Source organism: Nerophis ophidion, linkage group LG19 (assembly GCF_033978795.1).
Source record: "Nerophis ophidion isolate RoL-2023_Sa linkage group LG19, RoL_Noph_v1.0, whole genome shotgun sequence".
NCBI classification, from domain to species: domain Eukaryota; kingdom Metazoa; phylum Chordata; class Actinopteri; order Syngnathiformes; family Syngnathidae; genus Nerophis; species Nerophis ophidion.
This window is the reverse complement of record NC_084629.1, coordinates 16,779,311-16,801,709: the sequence shown is the minus strand read 5'-3', so window position 1 is coordinate 16,801,709 and position 22,399 is coordinate 16,779,311. Positions and strand designations below refer to the sequence as shown.

At 40.5% G+C, this 22,399-nt stretch overlaps 1 protein-coding gene across 2 annotated transcripts in view; it reads left to right on the top strand.

The window, feature by feature from the left end:
- The window catches only part of il1rapl1a (interleukin 1 receptor accessory protein-like 1a), a 650,628-nt gene extending 632,185 nt beyond the window's left edge, over positions 1 to 18,443 (top strand). The window contains exons 10-12 of one of the 2 annotated variants that reach the window (XM_061879366.1): positions 4,429 to 4,599; positions 10,014 to 10,058; positions 17,135 to 18,443. In XM_061879366.1, the coding sequence (XP_061735350.1) occupies positions 4,429 to 4,599; positions 10,014 to 10,058; positions 17,135 to 17,856 (938 nt within the window). In that variant the 3' untranslated portion in view covers positions 17,857 to 18,443. The remainder of the gene's footprint in view (positions 1 to 4,428; positions 4,600 to 10,013; positions 10,059 to 17,134) is intronic. The other variant, XM_061879367.1, reaches the window with a different exon arrangement.
- The last annotated feature ends 3,956 nt before the right edge of the window (positions 18,444 to 22,399 follow it).

Genomic DNA, 22,399 nt, shown 5'->3' with positions numbered 1-22,399 from the left:
CTACCTTCAAGGTACAAAAAGCGCTTTGACGCTATTTCCACATTCACCCATTCACACACCCATTCACACACTGATGGCGGGAGCTGCCATGCAAGGGACTAACCACGGCCCATCAGGAGCAAGAGTGAAGTGTCTTGCCACATCGAACGTCACTAGGTTGGTAGAAGCTGGGGGATTGAACCAGGAACCCTTAGGTTGGTGGCACAGCCACTCTTCCAATGGTGCAACGCCGTCCAATCAAAGAAAACCAAGGACATTAAAGACATTGGAAGAGCAGAGCTGACGCAACCAGCTGCCAATCCAGCAGTGCCGCTTCTACACACAGCCACAAAAGGAAAACAACAAAAAAATAAATGATAATGATCAACCAATAATATACATTTTGCACACACGATTGCACAATGCATAGACAAGCAACCAAATTGTAAAATGAGTAAATGGTTTATACCTTTATAGCGTTTTTCTACCTTCAAGGTACGCAAAGTGCTTTGACACTATTTCCACATTCACCCATTCACACACACATTCACACACTGATGGCGGGAGCTGACATGCAAGGCCCTAACCATGACCCATCAGGAGCAAAGGTGAAGTGTCTTGCTGAAGGACACAACGGACGTGACTTGGTTGGTAGAAGGTGGGGATCAAACCAGGAACCCTCAGGTTGCTGGCACAGGCACTCTTCCAAACGCGACACACCATCCCCAAAAACAGAAACATAATTTCAACACACACACAGACTGTGGTGGCCTCTGCGGTGTTCGCTGGGGTGGGGGTAGCATGGCCAGAGACAGGAGCAGACCCAACAAAGCAACAACGAGAGCCGACTCCATCCTCGGCCGGCTACCAACTCTCTGCCAGTGTCCAGTCTGCATGGATGAGCGAGGATTCGTCCAAGGAGACATGAAAACAAGAGGGAAACACCAGGAACACAAGAGCACAGAGCTCCTGCCACCAGCAGCCACTACATATTGGGAAAAATTGTTTTTAAAAAGAATTGTGTTCGATTAAACCACTAATGGTGACATATTTTTTGCTCTGAAAAATGTGACTGTGAGGAAGTTGGAAACAGACCCTTTTTAATTAAAAGCTAACTTTGGTAAGCTATGAAGCAAACAATGGATTGTCGGAGGACCACGGATCACGAACCTGCCTCACCGCCATACCCCTTCACGCAGCCTCCGCTCCTCTGATGCCAACCTCCTCTACCCACCACTCAGAACCAAGCTCCACAGCTGGGGTGATAGAGCCTTCTCCATCGCTCTGGAACTCTCTTCCCAAACTCATGCGTGACTGCTCAGATCTTCCTTACCTTCAAAAGCCTTCTCAAAACACACCTATTCAGATCTGTTTTCAACCAGTGCTTAGTGTTCTGTGTCCTGTAATGTCCCGTCTTGTAATTGTCCTGTATTATTATGTATTTTTCTTTTGTATTTTTTGTATTTTATATTATTACTTTGAATTGTTTCATATTTAAATTTTTTATCCTGTAAAGCGCGTCTTTGAGTTGTCATAAAAGCGTGATACCAAATAAAATGCATTATTATTATTATTTACCATAGTCAGACGTACTGTGCTTCATCATACAGGTATTAATATGGTGTGGGTATAAGGACCCCAAAATGGCACCTTACGACATATTATGCAAAACCTACTTTTCTTACCTTGATTAGTTCTTTATCTACTCCCAATTTATTCCTTATCACCATCAGTATTTGGGATCTGCAGAAGTCCCAAAAATGTTTGCGTGTCATAGTCAATAAGCTAATAATAATAATAATAATAATAGATTTTATTTGTAAAAAAATGTTCATTGAGCAAACAACCTCAAAGTGCCACAGTGTAAAACAAATAGTAGTAATGATAATAATGAAAAGATAATAAAAATAAATACAATATAAAACTAGAAACAGCCCAATAGCTAGAACCCGCATGCATATCTATAAAAAGGCTTTTTTTTAAAGATGGGTTTTTAAGCCTTTTTTAAAAGCATCCACAGTCTGAGGTGCCCTCAGGTGGTCAGGGAGAGAGCGTTCCACAGACTGGGAGCAGCGGAGCAGAAAACCCGATCCCCCATAGTTCGTAGCTTTGTCCTTGGAGGTTGGAGGAGATAAGCCTGTTTGGAGCGGAGGTGTCGTGTGGAGGTTTTGGGGGTGAGCAGTTCTTTGAGGTAGACAGGGGCATTTCCCTGGAGGCACTGGAAGAAAAAGCTCCTTCTTTTTCTCTATCCTCTTGTTGTGGGGCATTCATCCTCTACTGTTGCCTTTTCTTATATAAAGTAGCGCACAGTTCCAACTTATATCCGTCAGTAAACTCGCTATGGAAGCGCTAAATACTACAGTAAAGATGACAGGGAGAACATGCTGTCGAAGTGGAGGCACGTAAATAAGACAGAGCACATGAAACGGTGCTTCCTAAAGAGACGTCTAGAAAGTTACTTGAAGATGGTCTGTAAAACATAATTTATGCAACACTTTATCCTAAGAACCACCATTAGATGTTATTTTGTTAGAAATAAAATCATAATATGACCCCTTTAAAGTATCATCGGGTGAGCCTGAATGTACGCATGAAAATAGACCTGCTCATTGCCTAATGGTCCGAAAAATACTGTACCTGGAATTTTTTTATTTCTATCACCAAAATGATGATTGAACAATTTTTTTGTCCCATTAATTAAGCTTTTCTCCGGTAAGAACTGACTTTTTAACCACAATTTTCTCACGGAAACCTGCTGGTTGACATGTGGTCGGGATCCATGTCCGCTTGACCGCGCTCTGATCCATAGGAAAGTTTCACCTCCAGGAATTTTAAACAAGGAATCACTGTGTGTTTGTGTGGCTAAAGGCTTAAGCTTCCCAACTCCATCTTTCTACTGTGACTTCTCCAATATTAATTGAACAAATTGCAAAAGATTCAGCAACACAGATGTCCAAAATACTGTGTAGTTATGCCGTTAAAGCAGACGACTTTTAGCTGTGATGTGTGCATCGCTCATACTTCCTAAACACCTGTGACTTCTTGCGTACACGTCATCATTACACGACGTTTCGAAGATGAAACTCCCGGGAAATCTAAAATTGTAATTTAGTAAACTAGAAAGGCCGTATTGGCATGTGTTGCAATGTTAATATTTCATCATTGATATATAAACTATCAGACTGTGTGGTGGGTAGTAGTGGGTTTCAGTAGGCCTTTAAAATGGACAAAACAATCACCTGAGTACAGTAAAAGTTTAAACAAAAAAATAAGTAGCTGACAATATGCATTTAGTTGTTTTTCTTTGTTCAATTTGAATTGTTGTCCATAGAACCCATTATTACAAGATTCAGCATAATTTCAATATGAAATCAACATTACAGTAAGAAACAAGGAGGACAGAAACTTAAGAAAAATGTATTTAGTCCACAGCGATGTTTTTGTTTTGTTTTTTTTTGTTGATGAGGTTTATTTTTCAGAAATTACTTTCTTCAGCTCTCTGGCTAAAAATATATTAAAAAGTATGTTTTTAATATTCAATAGTCGTTTTTATCTCAATGACAAGAATTGGTAACATTAAGTAATGATAGGTTAATAGTAATCGTTAATTGACCTCATAATATTCAGTTTATTAGTTTATTGTTTTTGGTTTAGGAATGAATAAGAATTGTACTAAAAAACAAAATTCCTAGCCCCTTCCTGGTTAATCTCTGATAAGAATTATTATTTTTTTTTTTTGTATCTATTTATTTTTTTTATTTATCCATCCATTTCCTACCGCTTATTCCCTTTTGAGGTCGCGGGGGGCGCTGGCGCCTATCTCAGCTACAATCGGGCGGAAGGCAAGTCTCCACCTCATCGCAGTTTATTTATTGAGACAAAGATTATTTCTGTATTTAATAATGGTATGCAATTACATAATTGTACGGTTACTATGGTATATTGTTTATTTATTATTTATTTTTTCACTGTTCTGTTACAGAGAACAATGAAATTGGTTAAAATTGCTATGGTATGAAAAAGGGTGGGATTACATAAACTCTGCTTCTTCGTACTCCTTTTCGGACGTGCTGTAATGAATTAAATGGAATTTTGTGTTGCATTACATTGTATCGTGTGCATGTTCTAAATAAACTGAAACTGAACTGAACTGAATGTTAAATGGTTAGTTTTACTCTATACAAATTAATTACTGAACACTTTAAGTACAAAACATGCATCAAATTTAATTAAATTGTGATTTTTTTTTTTGCAAAGTATAAAAATCGTTAAAAGATAAAAAAAGTCTGAAAATGTTTCTGCAATGTGTCCACCTTCAACCAATGTTTATCAATCCATGTTTACTTATATAACCCTAAATCACGAGTGTCTCAAAGGGCTGCACAAGCCAAAACGACATCCTCGGCTCGGCTCACCTTCCTCACGCTCTATTTTTTTTTTTACCCCCAGAAAACAAAGACTACGACGCCTACTTGTCCTACACTAAAGTGGACCCTGACCAGTGGAGTCAGGAAACCCGCGAGGAGGAGCGCTTCGCCCTGGAGATCCTCCCTGACGTGCTGGAGAAACATTACGGCTACAAACTCTTCATCCCAGACCGAGACCTCATTCCAACAGGAAGTAAGCTTCGCCGCTTCCGTTTTTATTGTTTCGTCCGCTGTTGAATGTTTTCCTGTCTTTCCGTGTCTCGTGTTTACTTGTGGACATCGTTCTTGCTGTCTGCTCCCTATTTTCTTTATGAGGGTGGGACGGTGCGCTGTGGTCACGATTCGTTACGTACCTCAGTTTTAAGATCACCGTTTGGTTTGCTTAGGGGACGCTTGGGGAGCGAAACATAAGAATATGTAGATTTTCGTCCACTTTTAGTCACGTTAGCAAGTGTTTGAAATTAAAGGCCTACTTAAATGAGATTTTCTTATTTAAACGGGGATAGCAGGTCCATTGTATGTGTCATACTTGATCATTTCGCGATATTGCCATATTTTTGCTGAAAGGATTTAGTAGAAAACATAGACGATAAAGTTCGCAACTTTTGGTCGCTAATAGAAAAGCCCTGCCTGTACCAGAAGTAAGTGCGCGTGACGTCACTAGTTGCAGGGCTCCACACATATTCACATTGTTTTTTAATGGGAGCCACAAGCAGTAAGAGCTATTCGGACCGAGAAAGCAACAATTTCCCCATTAATTTGAGCGAGGATGAAAGATTTGTGAATTAGGATATTGATAGTGAAGGAATAGAAAAAAGAAAAAAAGAAAAAGAAGCGACAGCTCCGGGCGGCGGCAGTGTGAGCGTTTCAGATGTAATTAGACACATTTACTAGGATAATTCTGGAAGATCCCTTATCTGCTTATTGTTTTAATAATGTTTTAGTGAGATTTTAAAGATTGTAAAAGATTGTAAAGACATACCTCCAGGTCGGATGGCTGTGGTGAACACGAACTGTCTCAGAGAGAAGCTGCAGGACGACGAATAATCCAATGTTTCTCCGGTAAGATTTATATCACAATTTCCCCATCCAAAAACATGCTGGTTGACGTAGAGAAAACATGTTCGCTTGACCGCTCTGTGTTAATGCTTCACAACAAACAAAGAAACATCGGCTGTGTCTCGGTGCTAAAGACACCTGCAATACACCGCTTTCCACCAACAGCATTGTTTTTATAGTCTCCATTATTAAATGAACACATTGCAAAAGATTCAGCAACACAGATGTCCAAAATACTGTGTAATTATGCGGTTAAAGCAGAGGACTTTTAGCCGCGAGTGGTGCTGCTGCTAATATTTCCTGACAGTCCGTGACGTCACGCATACGCGTCATCATTCCGCGACGTTTTCAACAAGAAACTTGCGGGAAATTTAAAATTGCAATTTAGTAAACTAAAAAGGCCGTATTGGCATGTGTTGCAATGTTAATATTTCATCATTGATATATAAACAATCAGACTGCGTGGTGGGTAGTAGTGGGTTTCAGTAGGCCTTTAATACGCAGCTCTAAATGCTTGAAATATGAACACAGTGGAACTTCGGTTTACGAACACTTCGTTGTATGAACTTTTCTATTTACGAGCCACAAACAGGATAGAAATAGACTTTGTTGGACCCATTTTGTGCCCGGCAGCACATCCATTATGTGCGTGCTGATCCATTCCGGCGATCATTCAGTCAGCTGAACAGCTAATTGCCATTTTTTGTGCCCTTAAAGGCCTACTGAAACCCACTACTACCGACCAAGCAGTCTGCTAGTTTATATATCAATGATGAAATATTAACATTGCAACACATGCCAATACGGCCGGTTTAGTTTACTAAATTGCAATTTTAAATTTCCCGCGAGTTTCTTGTTGAAAACGTCGCGGAATGATGACGCGTGCGCATGACGTCACGGACTGTCAGGAGATATTAGCTCAGCACCAGTTACGGCTAAAAGTCATCTCTTTTCACCGCATAATTACACAGTAATTTGGACATCTGTGTTGCTGAATCTTTTGCAATATGTTCAATTAATAATGGAGACTATAAAGAAGAATGCTGTTGGTGGAAAGCGGTGTATTGCAGCTGACTTTAGCACCGAGACACAGCCGGTGTTTCTTTGTTTTTAACACAGAGCGGTCAAGCGAAAACGTTTCTCTACGTCAACCAGCATGTTTTTGGATGGGAAAATTGTGATATATGTCTTACCGGAGACATCATTGGATTATTCATTCCCCTGCAGTAGCTGTTTAAAAGGCAGATGTGAGCTTGGCTCCTCTGAGACACTGCGTGTTCACCGCAGCCATCCGACCTCGAGGTATGTCTTCATAATCTCACTATAACACTATTAAAACAATAAGCAGAAAAGGGATCTTCCAGAATTATCCTAGTAAGTGTGTCTAATTACATCTGAAACGCTCACACTGCCGCCGCCTGGAGCTGTCGCTTTGCATTTTATTTTTTTTTATTTTTTTTTCTAGTCCTTCGCTATCAATTTCATCATCCACAAATCTTTCATCCTCACTCAAATTAATGGGGAAATTGTCATTTTCTCGGTCCGAATAGCTCTTGCTGCCGGAGGCTCACATTATAAGTAATGTGTGGACGTGAGGAGCCCTCACCCTTGTGACGTCATCGTCTGCGACTTCCAGTAAAGGTGAGGCTTTTTTATCAGCACCAAAAGTTGCGAACTTTATCGTGGATGTTCTCTACTAAATCCTTTCAGCAAAAATATGGCGAAATGATCAAATATGGCACATAGAATGGACCTGCTATCCCCGTTTAAATAAAAAAATCTAATTTCAGTAGGCCTTTAAAGTCTTTTAAGCCATTTTTTCAGCGTTGTTGTAGTTTTGCTTGTTCAATATGAGTCCAAAGAAAGCAATTGACAAACATTGTGTGGTTTGAAACATTGAAAAAGTAGCCACAGCCTTGTCGAAATGTTCTTCTCCACCATGTCTCGTCTTTCCGCTGAACGCCCAGAAGACACAGTAAAATGGATTTAATTTTTTGTCCTACTCTTTGTAGGATAAAAAGTTAAAGTCAAGGAGTTTTGTGATTTCAAACTGTGTGTGCACCACAGGGCTAGTGACAATGTGTGTACGCTTCGGCAGGGCAGCTGCTAGAGAGGACACTGCAGATTGTTGTTTTTTGTACTTTGTTCTTATCGTATTTTCTTATCGTATGCTGCACCCACCAAATTTTAGAAGAATTAAATTGTTTTTCATATATTAGCCGCATCAGACTCTAAGCCGCAAATATGATTTTGTAAATGCTTATTTACAAACGGTGCCTGTCACACGGTAGTAAAACGGCTGATCAAACAAAACAGAAGTCATCGTCATGGACCCGCTAGCCCCAGAAGCTAGTTCTCTAATCAGCTTAACAGACTCAATAAATCCACGGTGACGTCTTGGTTAATTTATGAAACTGAAACAATACAAAAAAAAAAAAATGCTATTGTAAGTTAAGACTGCTAACACAGAGATTTGTAAATGTGTTAGCATATCTGCTAATGCTAACAACACTAGCTTGATTGCATTATGATATCACGTACAAATAAGCATGACAAGACTCCCACAGACATCACACATGGGATGGTTTAGTAAGTGAGAATTGTTTTAGTTGCATTGTAAAACTTACAAACGTTGCTTGTAGTGATGAAAGAAGAATCCTTTAAAAGAAGCTATGGACGGTTGTACTTCTGGTTCACGGGACAAAACGGAAACCCACAGCCCGAGCAATGAGCGAACTCAACCAAAAGATGGCGCCACAGCACAAACAATAACACAGCTTTTTTAGTGTCTCTATTTGTTGAATACAAAACTTTATGGCCGTTAGTGAAGAAAACACCCATAAATGAGCTGCACCGTTTTACAAGCCGCGGAGTTCAAAGGTTTGAGGGGAAAAAAATTAAAATACCGAAAATATGAAGTTGTCTCTTCGATATACAGTACTGCATAACGCTTTATGTTGTTTTTTAATTGTACCAACTTTTACTAAAGTATGGACTTTTGGCGATTATTATTCATTATTCATATTTCTTATTGTATTTTCCGGGCTTCAAAGCCGCACCCACCAATTTTTTTAAGAAATACATTTTTTTGCCTATATTAGCTGCACCGCACCGGCCGCAGATATATGATTTTATAAATGCTTATTTACAAACGGTGCCTGTCACACGGCAGTAAGAAAACACCATTGTAGAAGTTGACCTCTAGTGGGTTCCTCGGACCACCACACACTGCCACGAGAGCCTGGATCAGGGTTACAACACTGTTTTATTTTCATAAAATCGTGCAAGTAATTTGCTTTCCAGCAAAATGTTTTCTCTGCGTCTGTTTCTCTCGCTCTCTCTCTGGCTCCCACTCCAGCTCCAACCGCGTCTTTCCTCCCGGCTGCTGCAAATAAAGGTGACAGGTGATCAGATAACAAGGCCCACCTGGGCCATTTACTCACCTGTCGCTGTCTTCGAGGCCGGTCCTGGCACACCCTGTTCCGCGGCAGGCCCACGGGCCACGCCCCCCTCCACAACCCTAAATGAGCTGCGCCGTTTTATAAGCCCCAGTGTTCAAAGCGTTGAGGAGAAAAGTAAAATATGGAAAATATGAAGTTGGTCCATCAATCCCTTACGTCTCTTGGATATACAGTACTGCATTGAGCTTTGTGTTGTTTTCCAAGTGTACAAACTTTTACTAAAATATGGACTTTTGGCGATTATTATTCATTATTTATATTCACATCGTTTGTTATGGATACGTTTCTTTCAACATGAAATTTGCTAACCCTGTTCAAGAACCGATTAAGTTTGTAAATTGAGGTTCCACTGCACATGTACCGTTACAACGCGACCGTTTTCGTATTTCGAAGTGTTTTCCAAATAGGAGATTTTAACGACAGGCGGGCGGGATTTCTAGACCCGGTTTCTCCTCAGCACTGTTGCTAGCCAGCGACTGCGCGGTTTACGGAACAAGACCTCTGACTATGCAACATTTCCTGTCCCTCGTTTAACGCGCACCATGCGGGGGGAACTCGGCAGAACGTTCCGTAGCGATACGTCAGATGGTAGCGTCACGCCGCCAGTGCTCGCTGATGTAATAAACACATTTCTTCCGTGCCTTTCAGCCATGCATTTTTAAAGCAATGAAAATTCCGTCTGAACAAATTCTCATGCATGCTCGCCGCGGCTGTCTGGGGGGGCCCCCCGGTACACGGCGTGCTCTAGTTGCCAGCGATGCCTGGTGTTTGTACTGTCGGCTTCACGCGGATCAGATGAAACGCAAACACGTCTTGGTGGGACCTTACAGAATTAAACATCAGTGGCAAACGTGTTGAAGGCTGCGAGCCCCGCTGACTGCGCTGCCTCGTTTCCTTTTAATCAAAGGAGACTTGCCGCCAGCCAAATTGTTGTGGATGAATGTCCAATCAGACAGTTGGGGGAGGGTGGGGGGTTTCTGATTGGATCCAATGTGAAATAAAAGATCAATGACGGGAGATTGTGTTGAGCATGTTTGCGTGTCTTGTGCTGTGTTCTTGACCTGAATGTTAACATGTTTATGTTTAGGTCTCACCACTGAGCATTACCAGGACGACACGCGGCTCTTTGGAGGTACTTGCCTTCAGTCTTGTTGCCATGCTCTCATTTAGCTGCTGTCAGGACGACGCCAAGGGAACCCCTTTTTACCCCTTAAACAGAAACCTCACCTGAACCTCTGGCATTTTTGGTCCGTCATCCCTTGCCATTTATAGCCAGCAGTTGAGCTTTATGGGCGACTAAAGTGGCAAAAATGTGAAAGGCAGTGTTTCTTACAATAGGGCCACCTGAAAAAATATCAGTTTTTCAGCTACGGACCGCATAGGGACTCAGTTGTACTACACATTTCCACCACTTGTGGCAGTATTGACAATATTTAACCAAAGAGAGTGTGGCCAACGAAACCGCAGGCGCCATCTTTGCTACCATGGACGTCGTGCTTCTGTGCACCGGATGCATGCAATTGATATCGTTTTGACGTTAGTTTTTCTGAAGAAATAAACCTAAATAAAATGTTTATATACTAGTGTTGTCCCGATACCAATATTTTGCTACATATTGGTACTTTTTGATACTTTCCTAAAGAAAGGGGACCACAAAAAATTGCATCATTGGCTTTATTTTAACAAAAAAAATTCTTACGATACATTAAACATAAGTAAACAAACAAAGGATTTTAAGTTAGCTGCTGACGTTTTCACTAACATATTGTGTTATTTTCCATTCTATTATTTTGTCATAATTATCGGCCCATTTCGGAGTACATTTTTCCATGTGGCCCCCGATCTAAAATGAGTTTGACACCCCTGTGCTGAGTGATTAAGTGCACTTTTGCAGTTATTTCCCCATATTTCTGCACAATACCTCAGATATGGTAACACTGGCGAGCAGTAGAGAATATGAAGGGATTTTTGGTCCAGAACTTTTGTTTTAATCACTATTGACGTATTTCTTGCCACTTTATGTAGTATATTTTTATATGAGATCTTCAGTTAATTTTCTCAACTATTATTACACCCAAAATGTAGTTTATTTTACTCTTTCAATGTATTTTCAATTTATTTGTATTTGTGTTTAAATTTCGCTTCTTCGGTTACATAATTGCATTATTTTAGTTTTACTGATATTCAAAGATAGTCTGTTTTTGTCAAACCATCTCTTTAATTTATTAATTTTTTTGTGTTATTACTTGTATTAGCTTCTGTGTGTTTTCTTCTGAACAAAACGCGGATGTTAACCTCGCACAACAGGGCGTTTTTACACGTCATAAAACGAACGAGGAAGCGCCACAAACACATAGCATCAGCTTAAAGTTGGTAGCAGTCATGGCGCCCTCTCCTCACGTGAGTACCTTTCTACCAATCATTGAGGAGATTGACTGAAACCGAGTTGGCCACACTCTCTTTATACACCACTATGTCTAAAACAAACAGAATAAGTCTGGAGATAAAGCCATAAAGAAGTTTCTCAACCGCCATCCTAGTCACTGCTGTCGTGTCTTTGAGCAAGACACTTTACCCACCTGCCAACCACACTGATTTAAATGTAGCTTAAAAATGTAGATAATGGGTTTTCAAATTTAAAGTGTTTTGAGTCACAAATATAATTCACTTCACTTTAATTTTATTGACAGTCTATTTAATTGACATGTATATTATTATTATTGTTATTGTTATTTATTATTGATTTAGTTGTAATCTATCTATTTTAGCTCTGTGTAATTTTATGTAAATGTATTTATTTATTTATTTTAGTTTGGTCTTCAGCAGTATGTGTAATTAGAAAGTATATATTATATATATATATATATATATATATATATATATATATATATATATATATATATTATATATATGGGCTTCACGGTGGCAGAGGGGTTAGTGCGTCTGCCTCACAATACGAAGTTCCTGCAGTCCTGGGTTCAAATCCAGGCTCGGGATCTTTCTGTGTGGAGTTTGCATGTTCTCCCCGTGAATGCGTGGGTTCCCTCCGGGTACTCCGGCTTCCTCCCACTTCCAAAGACATGCACCTGGGGATAGGTTGATTGGCAACACTAAATTGGCCCTAGTGTGTGAATGTGAGTGTGAATGTTGTCTGTCTATCTGTGTTGGCCCTGCGATGAGGTGGCGACTTGTCCAGGGTGTACCCTGCCTTCCGCCCGATTGTAGCTGAGATAGGCGCCAGCGCCCCCCGCGACCCCGAAAGGGAATAAGCGGTAGAAAATGGATGGATGGATGGATTTCTAATCAGCCTGACCTAAGCCTTGACTATAATCTTTGTGATCCATTCATGGTTTCATATAATTTGACCAGATTTTAAACCAAAAGTATGTCAGATATATTTATTGAATATGATTCAAATCAAGAGTAAGATTACTTATTCAGTGTTAATATTTGAGGAGCTCCGATGTCGAAAAGGTTAAAAACCCCTGGTTTCAGACACAAACACTACCAAATAGTCCAAACGTCTAAGGCGGGGGTGTCCAACATGTGCTTTTACTGCCCTATGCATATTCTGGAAATTCAATGTATTCACAGTTGATAATGGCAGTGTCTAAATGGGATATCGGTCCGATAGCAGAAAAAAACCCAGTATCGGTTTGCATCTAAAATATCCGAGCAGTCCTTCAGTGCTTTTCTCTGTGAAAAGTTGGACATTTTAGTGAAGTCATTTAAAAACCAAGGTAACCACATAGACTACTAGGAGCTGGCAGCTACACATCAGCTAAGCACAAAATAGCACACAAGGTAGACATACGTAATAAGGATCCTGACTTGAACAACATTGCGGTCAAAAATAGCACATTTGTCATTATAAACACGTATCAAATAATTGTATTTGCATGTTACTTACACTTACAAAATCTCCAAGGCGGAAGCGTATCAGAACGTGTCCTGTAACATCACTCAACTTTGCTGCGTCATGAGCTTCGCTTGATAAATTATTGTAGCCACTAGGTGAGGCCAAATCAATAATTACCACTCCACTTCAACTTAAAGACAGCATAAGTGCATTCCAGGTGATTGAAAATGAATACACAGTCCACACTACAAAATATTACAAGTATGTACAGTATGATTCCTGTTGATATCGTATCAATACTGGTATCAAACTCAAGACTTTAATATCGTAATCATAGCAGGAGTGAAAAAGTGTTATCGAGACAACACCAATTGATGAGATGTACAGTGGTACGTTATTGATTCCTTCAGGAGAGTACCTTCAGGAAAATATAAATTCTAGCAGCAGTGTACAGAGTTGAAATCAATTTAAAAAGTAACAAGTAAATAATAGGGGTAGAAATGGAAACAAAATAGAAAAATATTACAATAAGAATAAAAATAAAAAGCAACAATGGGAATAAAAATATAAAAGTAAAATAAAAATATATACCAGAGGAACCAGGCATAAAAAAAAGGGATTCATTGTCTCCAAGGAAAACATAAAAAAAAGATAAAATATATGTTTATAAGAGCTGATAAATAATAATAATAATAATAATAATAGTAATAATCAAAGATAAAAGATACGCTTAAAAAATGTACAACTACAGAACTACTGAAGATGCAGCCGCCTTCCAAAGCACAAGCAGCAAAAAAAAAAGTTAAAAAAAATGTGTTCCATCCAAAAGGTCAGACGAAAAATTATACAAACCCCGTAAAAAAAAAAAAATTGCATTAAAAAATAAAATTGAATTTGATTAATCTGTTCCAGACACAATAACATCAACACATAACACATTTTACATAGAATAATTGTTGTTTTACGTGCAGAAAACAGTAAAATGCGTAAAAAAAACCATGATAAATAAACTGCGGCTGTATTCTACTAAGGATCTTTATAGTCCAATCGGATTAGTGGGTCGGGAATCTATGTTGTTCGTTTTTTAAGAGAGATGAACCAATTAGATTATTTAGGTTCAATTTGGTTACTTTATTAGATGAATGTATTTAGTAGTGTATTCTGACTGGTCACTGGGTGCCAGTAACAGCACGTTGAGGTGCTCTAGCACGTGTACGCAAATATTACCAAAGTAAATAAAAGGTACTTTTAAAAAATATGCACTCTCATTAAATTGAACAACACAAAAATCTCATTTGCCACTTTTGCTACATTAAAAAAAGGCTCAATCACAGTTTGTGAGGTCTGCCTGGCGCTCAGCACCAAGAGGACAATAAACTTGACTAAACAGAGGAAGTAAAAGTCGCAAACAAAGTTTCTGTAAGTAACCTGGCTGAAGGATCGTTACCTTTTTCCCCTTATGTCGAAACATTCTCCCAACACTATAAATAAAACATTATTGTTTGCAGAAAAATAAATGTTATATATTAAGAGGTCTGGGAAGCCAAAACAGCTAATTTTAGAGACGTGACATCACCCCAGGAAGCAGCGACCGCTCTGAGGAAGTCTGTATAGACAGTCAAAACTAATATTTAGATATTTAGGGCCTGATTTACTTAAGTTTTGCGTGTACTAAAACATATGCAAAACTTGATAGCACACGCTAAGCTGATCTACTAAGCGTGTGCGAAGTGGATTGCATATGTTAAGTTAGCAGGATAAAGCGTGCAATCCATTTTGCGTCTCTGTCTTCAATAATATGCTAAACATATGCTGGTCATTAAAACGCCCACAAATACTGGGAGGAGAAGATGCAAATATAACAATTTGTCAACACTCATCACTGTTTTTCAAAACCCTGTTTTGCATTTTATTTAGCACGTTTCAGAAGGACGTGCAAACTGACAGTTCCACACACACCTGCAGGATCAGTGCTCAGAGGAGAATTCTCCGTCCCACATATGTGTCAACATTTTGTACGGTCAGAAATATAAAATATTACATACATTGTCTATTTAGCAACATCATTTTATAGTTTTAAAACTGCTCCATGACCTAAGGAGCTAAATACAACTAATTTATTTGATGCGTTTTGGTGACCTTTATTTTTTTTTTATGGATGTTCGTTGTTTTTGCATAGAACATCTACTAAAATGTTTCTTACATGAAAAAAAAACGTTTTTTAGGTATGTATTGTTTTTCATCTGTAGCGGAGTAAGTGCATTCTCTTCTCAATGAATGCATTCGGTAAAAGAGACTAAGTGGTATCACTCTAGATGCTTCTAATGCCCATAAAAAGTGATACATGTCTCCTGCATTTTGGAATCATAGCAAAACACCATGCATGCGGGGCATCACCATGGAGACACTTTCCTTTACTGCATATTCATGTTATCATGCTTAAAGGAAAGTGTCTCCATGGTGAAGCCCCGCATAGTACATGCAAAATCCTCATTTAAATATTGCACACGCATTCTTCATAATTTGCATTCAAAACGGCCACTAATAGTACATGCTGTTTTATAGATTGTGCTTGCTGTTTAGCGCGAGGTATTGGATCTTAATAAATTAGGCCCTATATATTGGATTTTTACTAGGGATGTCCTGTTCCGATTTTTTGGGCCTCGGATCTGTTCTAATTTCGAGTCCTGATCTGATACTTCAACAATATATTATTGAAGTGAAATGCATCATAGCATGTAAGCAAACTAAACTCAATACCACACGTTAATAAATCTTGTCTTATTAAATGTAGAACATTTTAGTATCGTTGAAAATCAGATGATGTATTAAATTTGTGGTAGAGAATGCTACATACATTTCTTTAACAAAATAAAGTCACTAGTGAACAATAACTACTGTAGCTGGGTTGCAATCACGTGACCAAGGGTAACATCCGGGCACCTCCGGGTTTCAGGCAATGGTCTCGAGTCCGATAAGGCTACTGTTTATTTACCTAAATCAGTGCAGATTTGGATGTATTTCGAAAGGGTTTAAAGGCAAATATTAAAGTGATCATGAAAAAAGTATTTAAAATGGGATGGAGGTGGCGACTTGTCCAGGGTGTACCCCGCCTTCCACCCGATTGTAGCTGAAATAGGCACCAGCTCCCCCCGTGACCCCAAACGGAATAAGCGGTAGAAAATGGATGGATGAATGGGATGGAGTGGATTTTTACACTCTTGAGAAAATATTTTTGATAACATAAATCTGCAGTAAATGAGTGTTTCCATGGTGATGCCACGTGTAGTAAACGCAAAATCCTCATTTAAATAATGCGGCCTGCACCACTTTATAATCGCACACGCAGTCTTAGTAAATCACCCGCCCAACTAGGCTGTAGTTGAACACTTATTGCGCCTAACCCTATAAACAAAGTTAAGTACAAGATGAGCTTCAGAAAATATGAAATGTCATTTTCACAACATATTATAAATACAGATTGTACACAAAATAACGTGTTTAATCTCATCAAAGTACTGACACTCGCAACTTTGTTTGGCCCCGTGGTGGCTTATTCTGCAGTCATACACAATAAAAAAAAAATACAAAAAAAACATGCGATTCCTTGTTCGTGGACTTTAATCAATCAATCAATGTTTATTTATATAGCACTAAATCACAAGTGTCACGAGGTATAGCTAAACATGCTTCACTACACACCGTAGTGAAGCTCCTGAATGTAAACAAAAGGGTGGCTCTATACATGCATCGACTGTAACGATACCAAGTACAAGAGCCATATCTACTCAATACTACAATGATTACATGAATTGTTCTTATTATAACAAAATATTATGTAATTTTTTTTATTGTTTGTAAAAGTCTGGACTGATGTCCCTGGACAAACTTACTTTATTTGTCGCCATGGAGACCAGGATTAGTGATTTAGAATTAGCTAAAACACTGCCGACTTAAACAAACTAGTTTGCAAATATCGTGGAAAATATGAGAAGTAGGTTTTGTACTATTATCTACTAAAAGTATTATCAGATATTATACTACACATTATATTGTGTTACGCTTTTCATCTTTAATGATCAAAATGTATCAAAGTGGTTGGCGTGTTTTGCAGTTTTGGACACCCCTGATTAGAAAAATATTATAGATGTCGAGCACAAATCCCAGACTTGCCCCAGGAAAGAGTGAAGAAAAAAAAAAAGATGGCGCTCACTGACAAGAAAATCACTAGCTGTCATTGTCTTGTGTCAACGCTGTCCATCCATTGTTCCGTGTTGTCCCTCGTCCTCCCAAAGACCAGCCTTCAATTATCCCGCCACTCTAACGTGGATGTTTGTTGCCTCCCGCAGCCTACATCGAGGACGTGGCGCGCTGCGTGGACCAGAGCAAGCGCCTCATCATCGTCATGACGCCCAACTACGTGGTGCGGCGGGGCTGGAGCATCTTTGAGCTGGAGACGCGGTTACGCAACATGCTGGCCACCGGCGAGATCAAGGTCATCCTCATCGAGTGCGCCGAGCTGCGCGGCATCATGAATTACCAGGAAGTGGAGGCGCTCAAACACACCATCAAGACGCTCACCGTCATCAAGTGGCGCGGCCCCAAGAGCAACAAGCTCCACTCCAAGTTCTGGAAGCAGCTGCAGTACGAGATGCCCTTCCGCCGCACCGAGCCCATGCTGGGCCACGAGCCGGCGCTGGACGTCAGCGAGCAGGGCGCCTTCGGCGAGCTGCAGACCGTCTCGGCCATCTCCATGGCGGCGGCCACCTCCACCGCCATGGCCACAGCCCACCCGGAGCTGCGCTCGTCCTTCCACAACTCGTACCACACCACGGTGAGGCAGAAACACTACTACCGCAGCTACGAGTACGACCTGCCGGCGGGGGGCACCCTGCCGCCGCTCTCCTCGCTGGGGAACCAGCACACCTACTGCAACATCCCGCTCACGCTGCTCAACGGCCAGAGGCCTCCCGGGAAGGGCCGGGATCACAGCCTGGAGGAGGCGCACGCCAACAATGCCATGCTGCCGCTGTTGCCCCGGGAGACCAGCATCTCCAGCGTCATCTGGTAACCCCCTGGCGGGGGCATGGGCGGGGTCGTCGGCGCGGACGGACGACATCATCCAAATTCGAGGGGGACTTCTCCCACCGTCTTTTTTTTTTTTCTATGGGATTTCTAATCGTGACATCCTGGACGAGACAGTCCCACACTGAAGAACGGTGGACACGTGCACGCACCGGCACACGCATACATCGGACAACAAGGAAAACAGGGTCTTGTACATATAATCGCAATTTCTTTGTAGCATTTCTGTTCTCGCATTTCATTCAGTCTGTTGCCTTCTCTACTGTCGGAGTTTGCGTTTAACTCTGCACATCCAGGGAGGAAATAAGGATTTGATCCCCTAAAGCAGGGGTCGGCAACCTTTACCACTCAAAGAGCCGTTTTGACCCGTTTCACAAAATAAAGAAGACAATGGAAGCCGCAACCATTCTCGCGAATGTCTGCTGGTGGTCATCCAGACAACAAGTATAAGGCCGTGCTATGAAGCCATTGTCTTAGACGCCTTCTACAACATGTACAAACTGCTTGGCAGTCCAGCAAAATGTTGTTTGTGGCTTCCGCAGATACACGTACACGACTGCAAGGCATACTGGGTGACGGTTGTGATTTAAACAACTTTAACTCTCTTACTAATATGCACCACACTGTGAACCCACACCAAACAAGAATGACAAACACATTTCGGGAGAACATCCTTACAGTAACACAACATAAACGCAACACAACAAAAACCCAGAATCCTTTGCATCCATGACTATTCCTGACTATACTTCACACCCCAGCGCCTCCAACCCCGCCCAACTCAAACGATGCAGGGGGGGTGTAAAGTATAGTCAGGAATAGTCATGGATGCAAAGAATTCTGGGTATTTGTTGTGTTGCTTTATGTTTTGTTACTGTGAGGATGTTCTCCCAAAATGTGTTTGTCATTCTTGTTTGGTGTGGGTAGTAAGAGTGTTAAAGTTGTTTATATAACAACCGTCAGTGTAAACTGTATCACCCAGTATGCCTTGCAGTCATGTACGTGTATTTGCGGAAGCCACATACAACATTTTGTTGGACTGGCAAGCATGTGTCCGGTCGGCACGCAGATAGCATTGCGTGAAAGGCAGGCGCAATGACATGTTGTAGAGGACGTTAATAGTAAAACCATCACGGCATGCCCTCACTGTGGTAGTACGAGAGAAAATCGGAAAACGTTGACCCCAGATGATGTCCGGGAGAGGCACCAAAATCCGGAATCTCCCCGTAACAGTCTGGGAGGTCGGCGATTATGCAGCTAAACCGCATCAGAGATGCCAAAGAGCCGCATGCGGCTTCGGAGCTGCGATTTGCCGACCCTTGCCCTAAAGAATGTTCTAACGTCACCCCTTTACATCGTTGTGAACAGTCCGGAGCCCCCGCGGCAGGTTCGTTGTGACAAAGAGAAACCGAAAGTAAAATTTACAAGGAAAGGAAGGGAAGCGATCCGCAAGTCGACTCGTGGATAAGCCTAATAAACTTCTCCGCGACCATAGACAAGACCAAAGAGCTGTCCAAGGACTTCAGGGACCAACTTGTAGACCTGCGCAAGACTGGAATGAACGACAAAAAAAGGGACCGCATTTGAAGCAATAATTTGGAAATGGAAGAAATACAAGACGGCAGTCAACCATCGACCTTGCTTTGGAGCGCAGTGACCTGCGGTGAGAGGAGGAAAAATCTTAATACTTATTTCCTGAATGATTATAATCTTCTTCTTTTTTCACTCTATGTATTCTTCAGTAAAAATCACAGATTTTGCGGATTTTTAGATCAAAGATTGCGTAATCCTTCCTGCGTTAACTTCTTCTAGTGCAGGGGTCGACAACCCAAAATGTTTGTATTTTGGACCAAAATACAAAAAAAAAAAATCTGTCTGGAGCCGCAAAAAATTTAAAGTCTTAAAAAGTGTTACAACGAAGGCAACACATTATGTAGGTGTCTATATTAATAATATTAGCCTACTATCAAAATGACTTTAAAAGTCTTATATAAGTGTTATAATGAAGGCAACACATGATATAAGTGTCTATATTAGCTATATTAGCCTACTATCAAGGGCTGACGCAAATCTTCGTTGACAGAAATGTTGTATTTTAATTTTTGTTTACAAATTTTTGCAACATTGGAAAACATTAGTTAAATGGAGGTTTCTCACAGGATGAGATAACTCCTGGAATTTACTGGCTCAGAATGGCCAAAGGTATAGATAGATGTGTGTGTCCAAGTTTGAGGAACCGGCAGGCTGGTTTCTTGTAATGGATTTATTACAATCTTTACAAGGTTTGTAACGTTTTGCTGTGAATTGCGCACAAACAACTATCAGAAATGCAGCCAATATTGCATACAGGTAATGTGTCATGAGGCATGCAAGTATACCGTATTTCCTTGAATTGCCGCCGGGGTGCTAATTATTTTAAAACCTCTTCTCACTCCTGCGCTTACCAAAGGCATGCGGTAAAAGTAAGCATGCGCTAATTATTTTAAAACTTCTTCTCACTCCGGCACTTACCAAAGGTATGTGGTAAAAATTTGAGTGTGATGTAAGCTTCGACCTTAAATCCTACTGAATAGCTCTTAATCTTCTTCCCTTTATGCGATTTCAAATTACCGGTATTGAAATCAGCCTCCTCCATTTTGAAAATGATGACAGGGGAAGTGTCACTCGTGTGGTCACGAGTTTGACCAGGCGGTAATACTCAGCATGCGCTAATAATTTTGGGAAGTGAGTGTGACCCGGCAAATTCAAGGCAGGCGCATACTATATGCCCTGCGGAAATTCAAGGAAATACGGTAACTTATATACAAAGAGAATAAAAACAAAGAAAATTAAATGAGCTCAAATATACCTACAAACGAGGCATAATGATGCAATATGTACATACAGCCAGCCTAAATGTTAGCATCGATTAGCTTGCAGTCATTGATTGACCAAATATGCCCGATTAGCACTCCAGCAAATCAATAACATCAACAAAGCTCACCTTTGTGCATTCAGGCACAGCATAAAACGTTTGGTGGACAAAATGAGACAAAGAAGTAGTGGCATGAAACACTTCTTTCTGTGGCAGCATCGGCGAAAGTTGTACATGTAAACAAACTACGGTGAGTTCAAGGATCGCTGAAATTAGTAGGACAAAACGGTGCTTGCCAGTGCGAGGTGTTTTTTTTTACAAGTCGGACTGTCGCTAGGCGAGACACGCAGGACTCTGGTATATCGCGAAAGGGGCGGGGCTTGTCACTGCCATCTTTCTACAAAGAGGATAGGCGAAACTATTGCGCAATTAAATAAGGAGGAGCTTTACAATATTGTGACAGAACATTAACTAGGAGGGGATAAGCACGTGCACCAAAATAGAAAGTAGTGTTGTCAAAGTGTTAGATGAATCACACTTTTTAATTTGGATTAATCGCAATTAATCACAGTAAATTACTTTCCGACACCAATGCAATTTTATTGGCAGAATACATCTTAGGCCGCGACCCCAAAAAGGGAATAAGCGGTAGAAGATGGATTGATGGAATACAACTTAGGTTAAGTACTCAAAATAAATTGTGTGATTAATCTACATACATAAAGTGCATCTGGAAAGTATTCGCAACGCTTCACTTTTTGCACATTTTGTTACAGCCTTATTCCAAAATAGAATCCGTTAATTTTTGTCCTCAAAATTCGACAAACAATACCCCGCAATGACAATGTAAAAAGTTTTTTAAGGAGATTTTTGAAATGTATCAAAAATGTGTATTCATTAAAAACATGGCAGAGGTTTTATTTAACAAGTGATTTTAAAGGCCTACTGAAACCCACTACTACCCACCACGCAGTCTGATGGTTTATATATCAATGATGAAATATTAACATTGCAACACATGCCAATACGGCCTTTTTAGTTTACTAAATCACAATTTTAAATTTCCCGGGAGTTTCATCTTCGAAACGTCGTGTAATGATGACGTGTACGCTTGACGTCACGGGCTGTTAGGAATATGAGCGCTGCACACACACACAGCTAAAAGTCGTCTGCTTTAACGGCATAATTATACAGTATTTTGGACATTTGTGTTGCTGAATCTTTTGCAATGTGTTCAATTAATATTGGAGAAGTTACAGTAGAAAGATGGAGTTGGGAAGCTTTAGCCTTTAGCCACACAAACACACGGTGATTCCTTGTTTAAAATTCCTGGAGGTGAAACTTTCCTATGGATCAGAGCGCGGTCAAGCGAACATGAATCAAGACGGAATGTCAACCAGCAGGTTTCGGTGAGAAAATTGTGGTTAAAAAGTCGCTTCTTACCGGAGAAAAGCTGAGCTTGTGCCTTCCATAGCTGCCGTCGACTCCCCTGAGACACTGTGCGTCGAGACACCCGTGGAGACACCCTTCCGACTATCAGGTACTATTTAACTCACTAAAACACTAGCAACACAATAGAAAGATAAGGGATTTCCCAGAATTAGCCTAGTAAATGTGTCTAAAAGCATCGGAATCCGTCCCAATGCAATCGCGTTTTTTTTTTTTAACGTTTTTT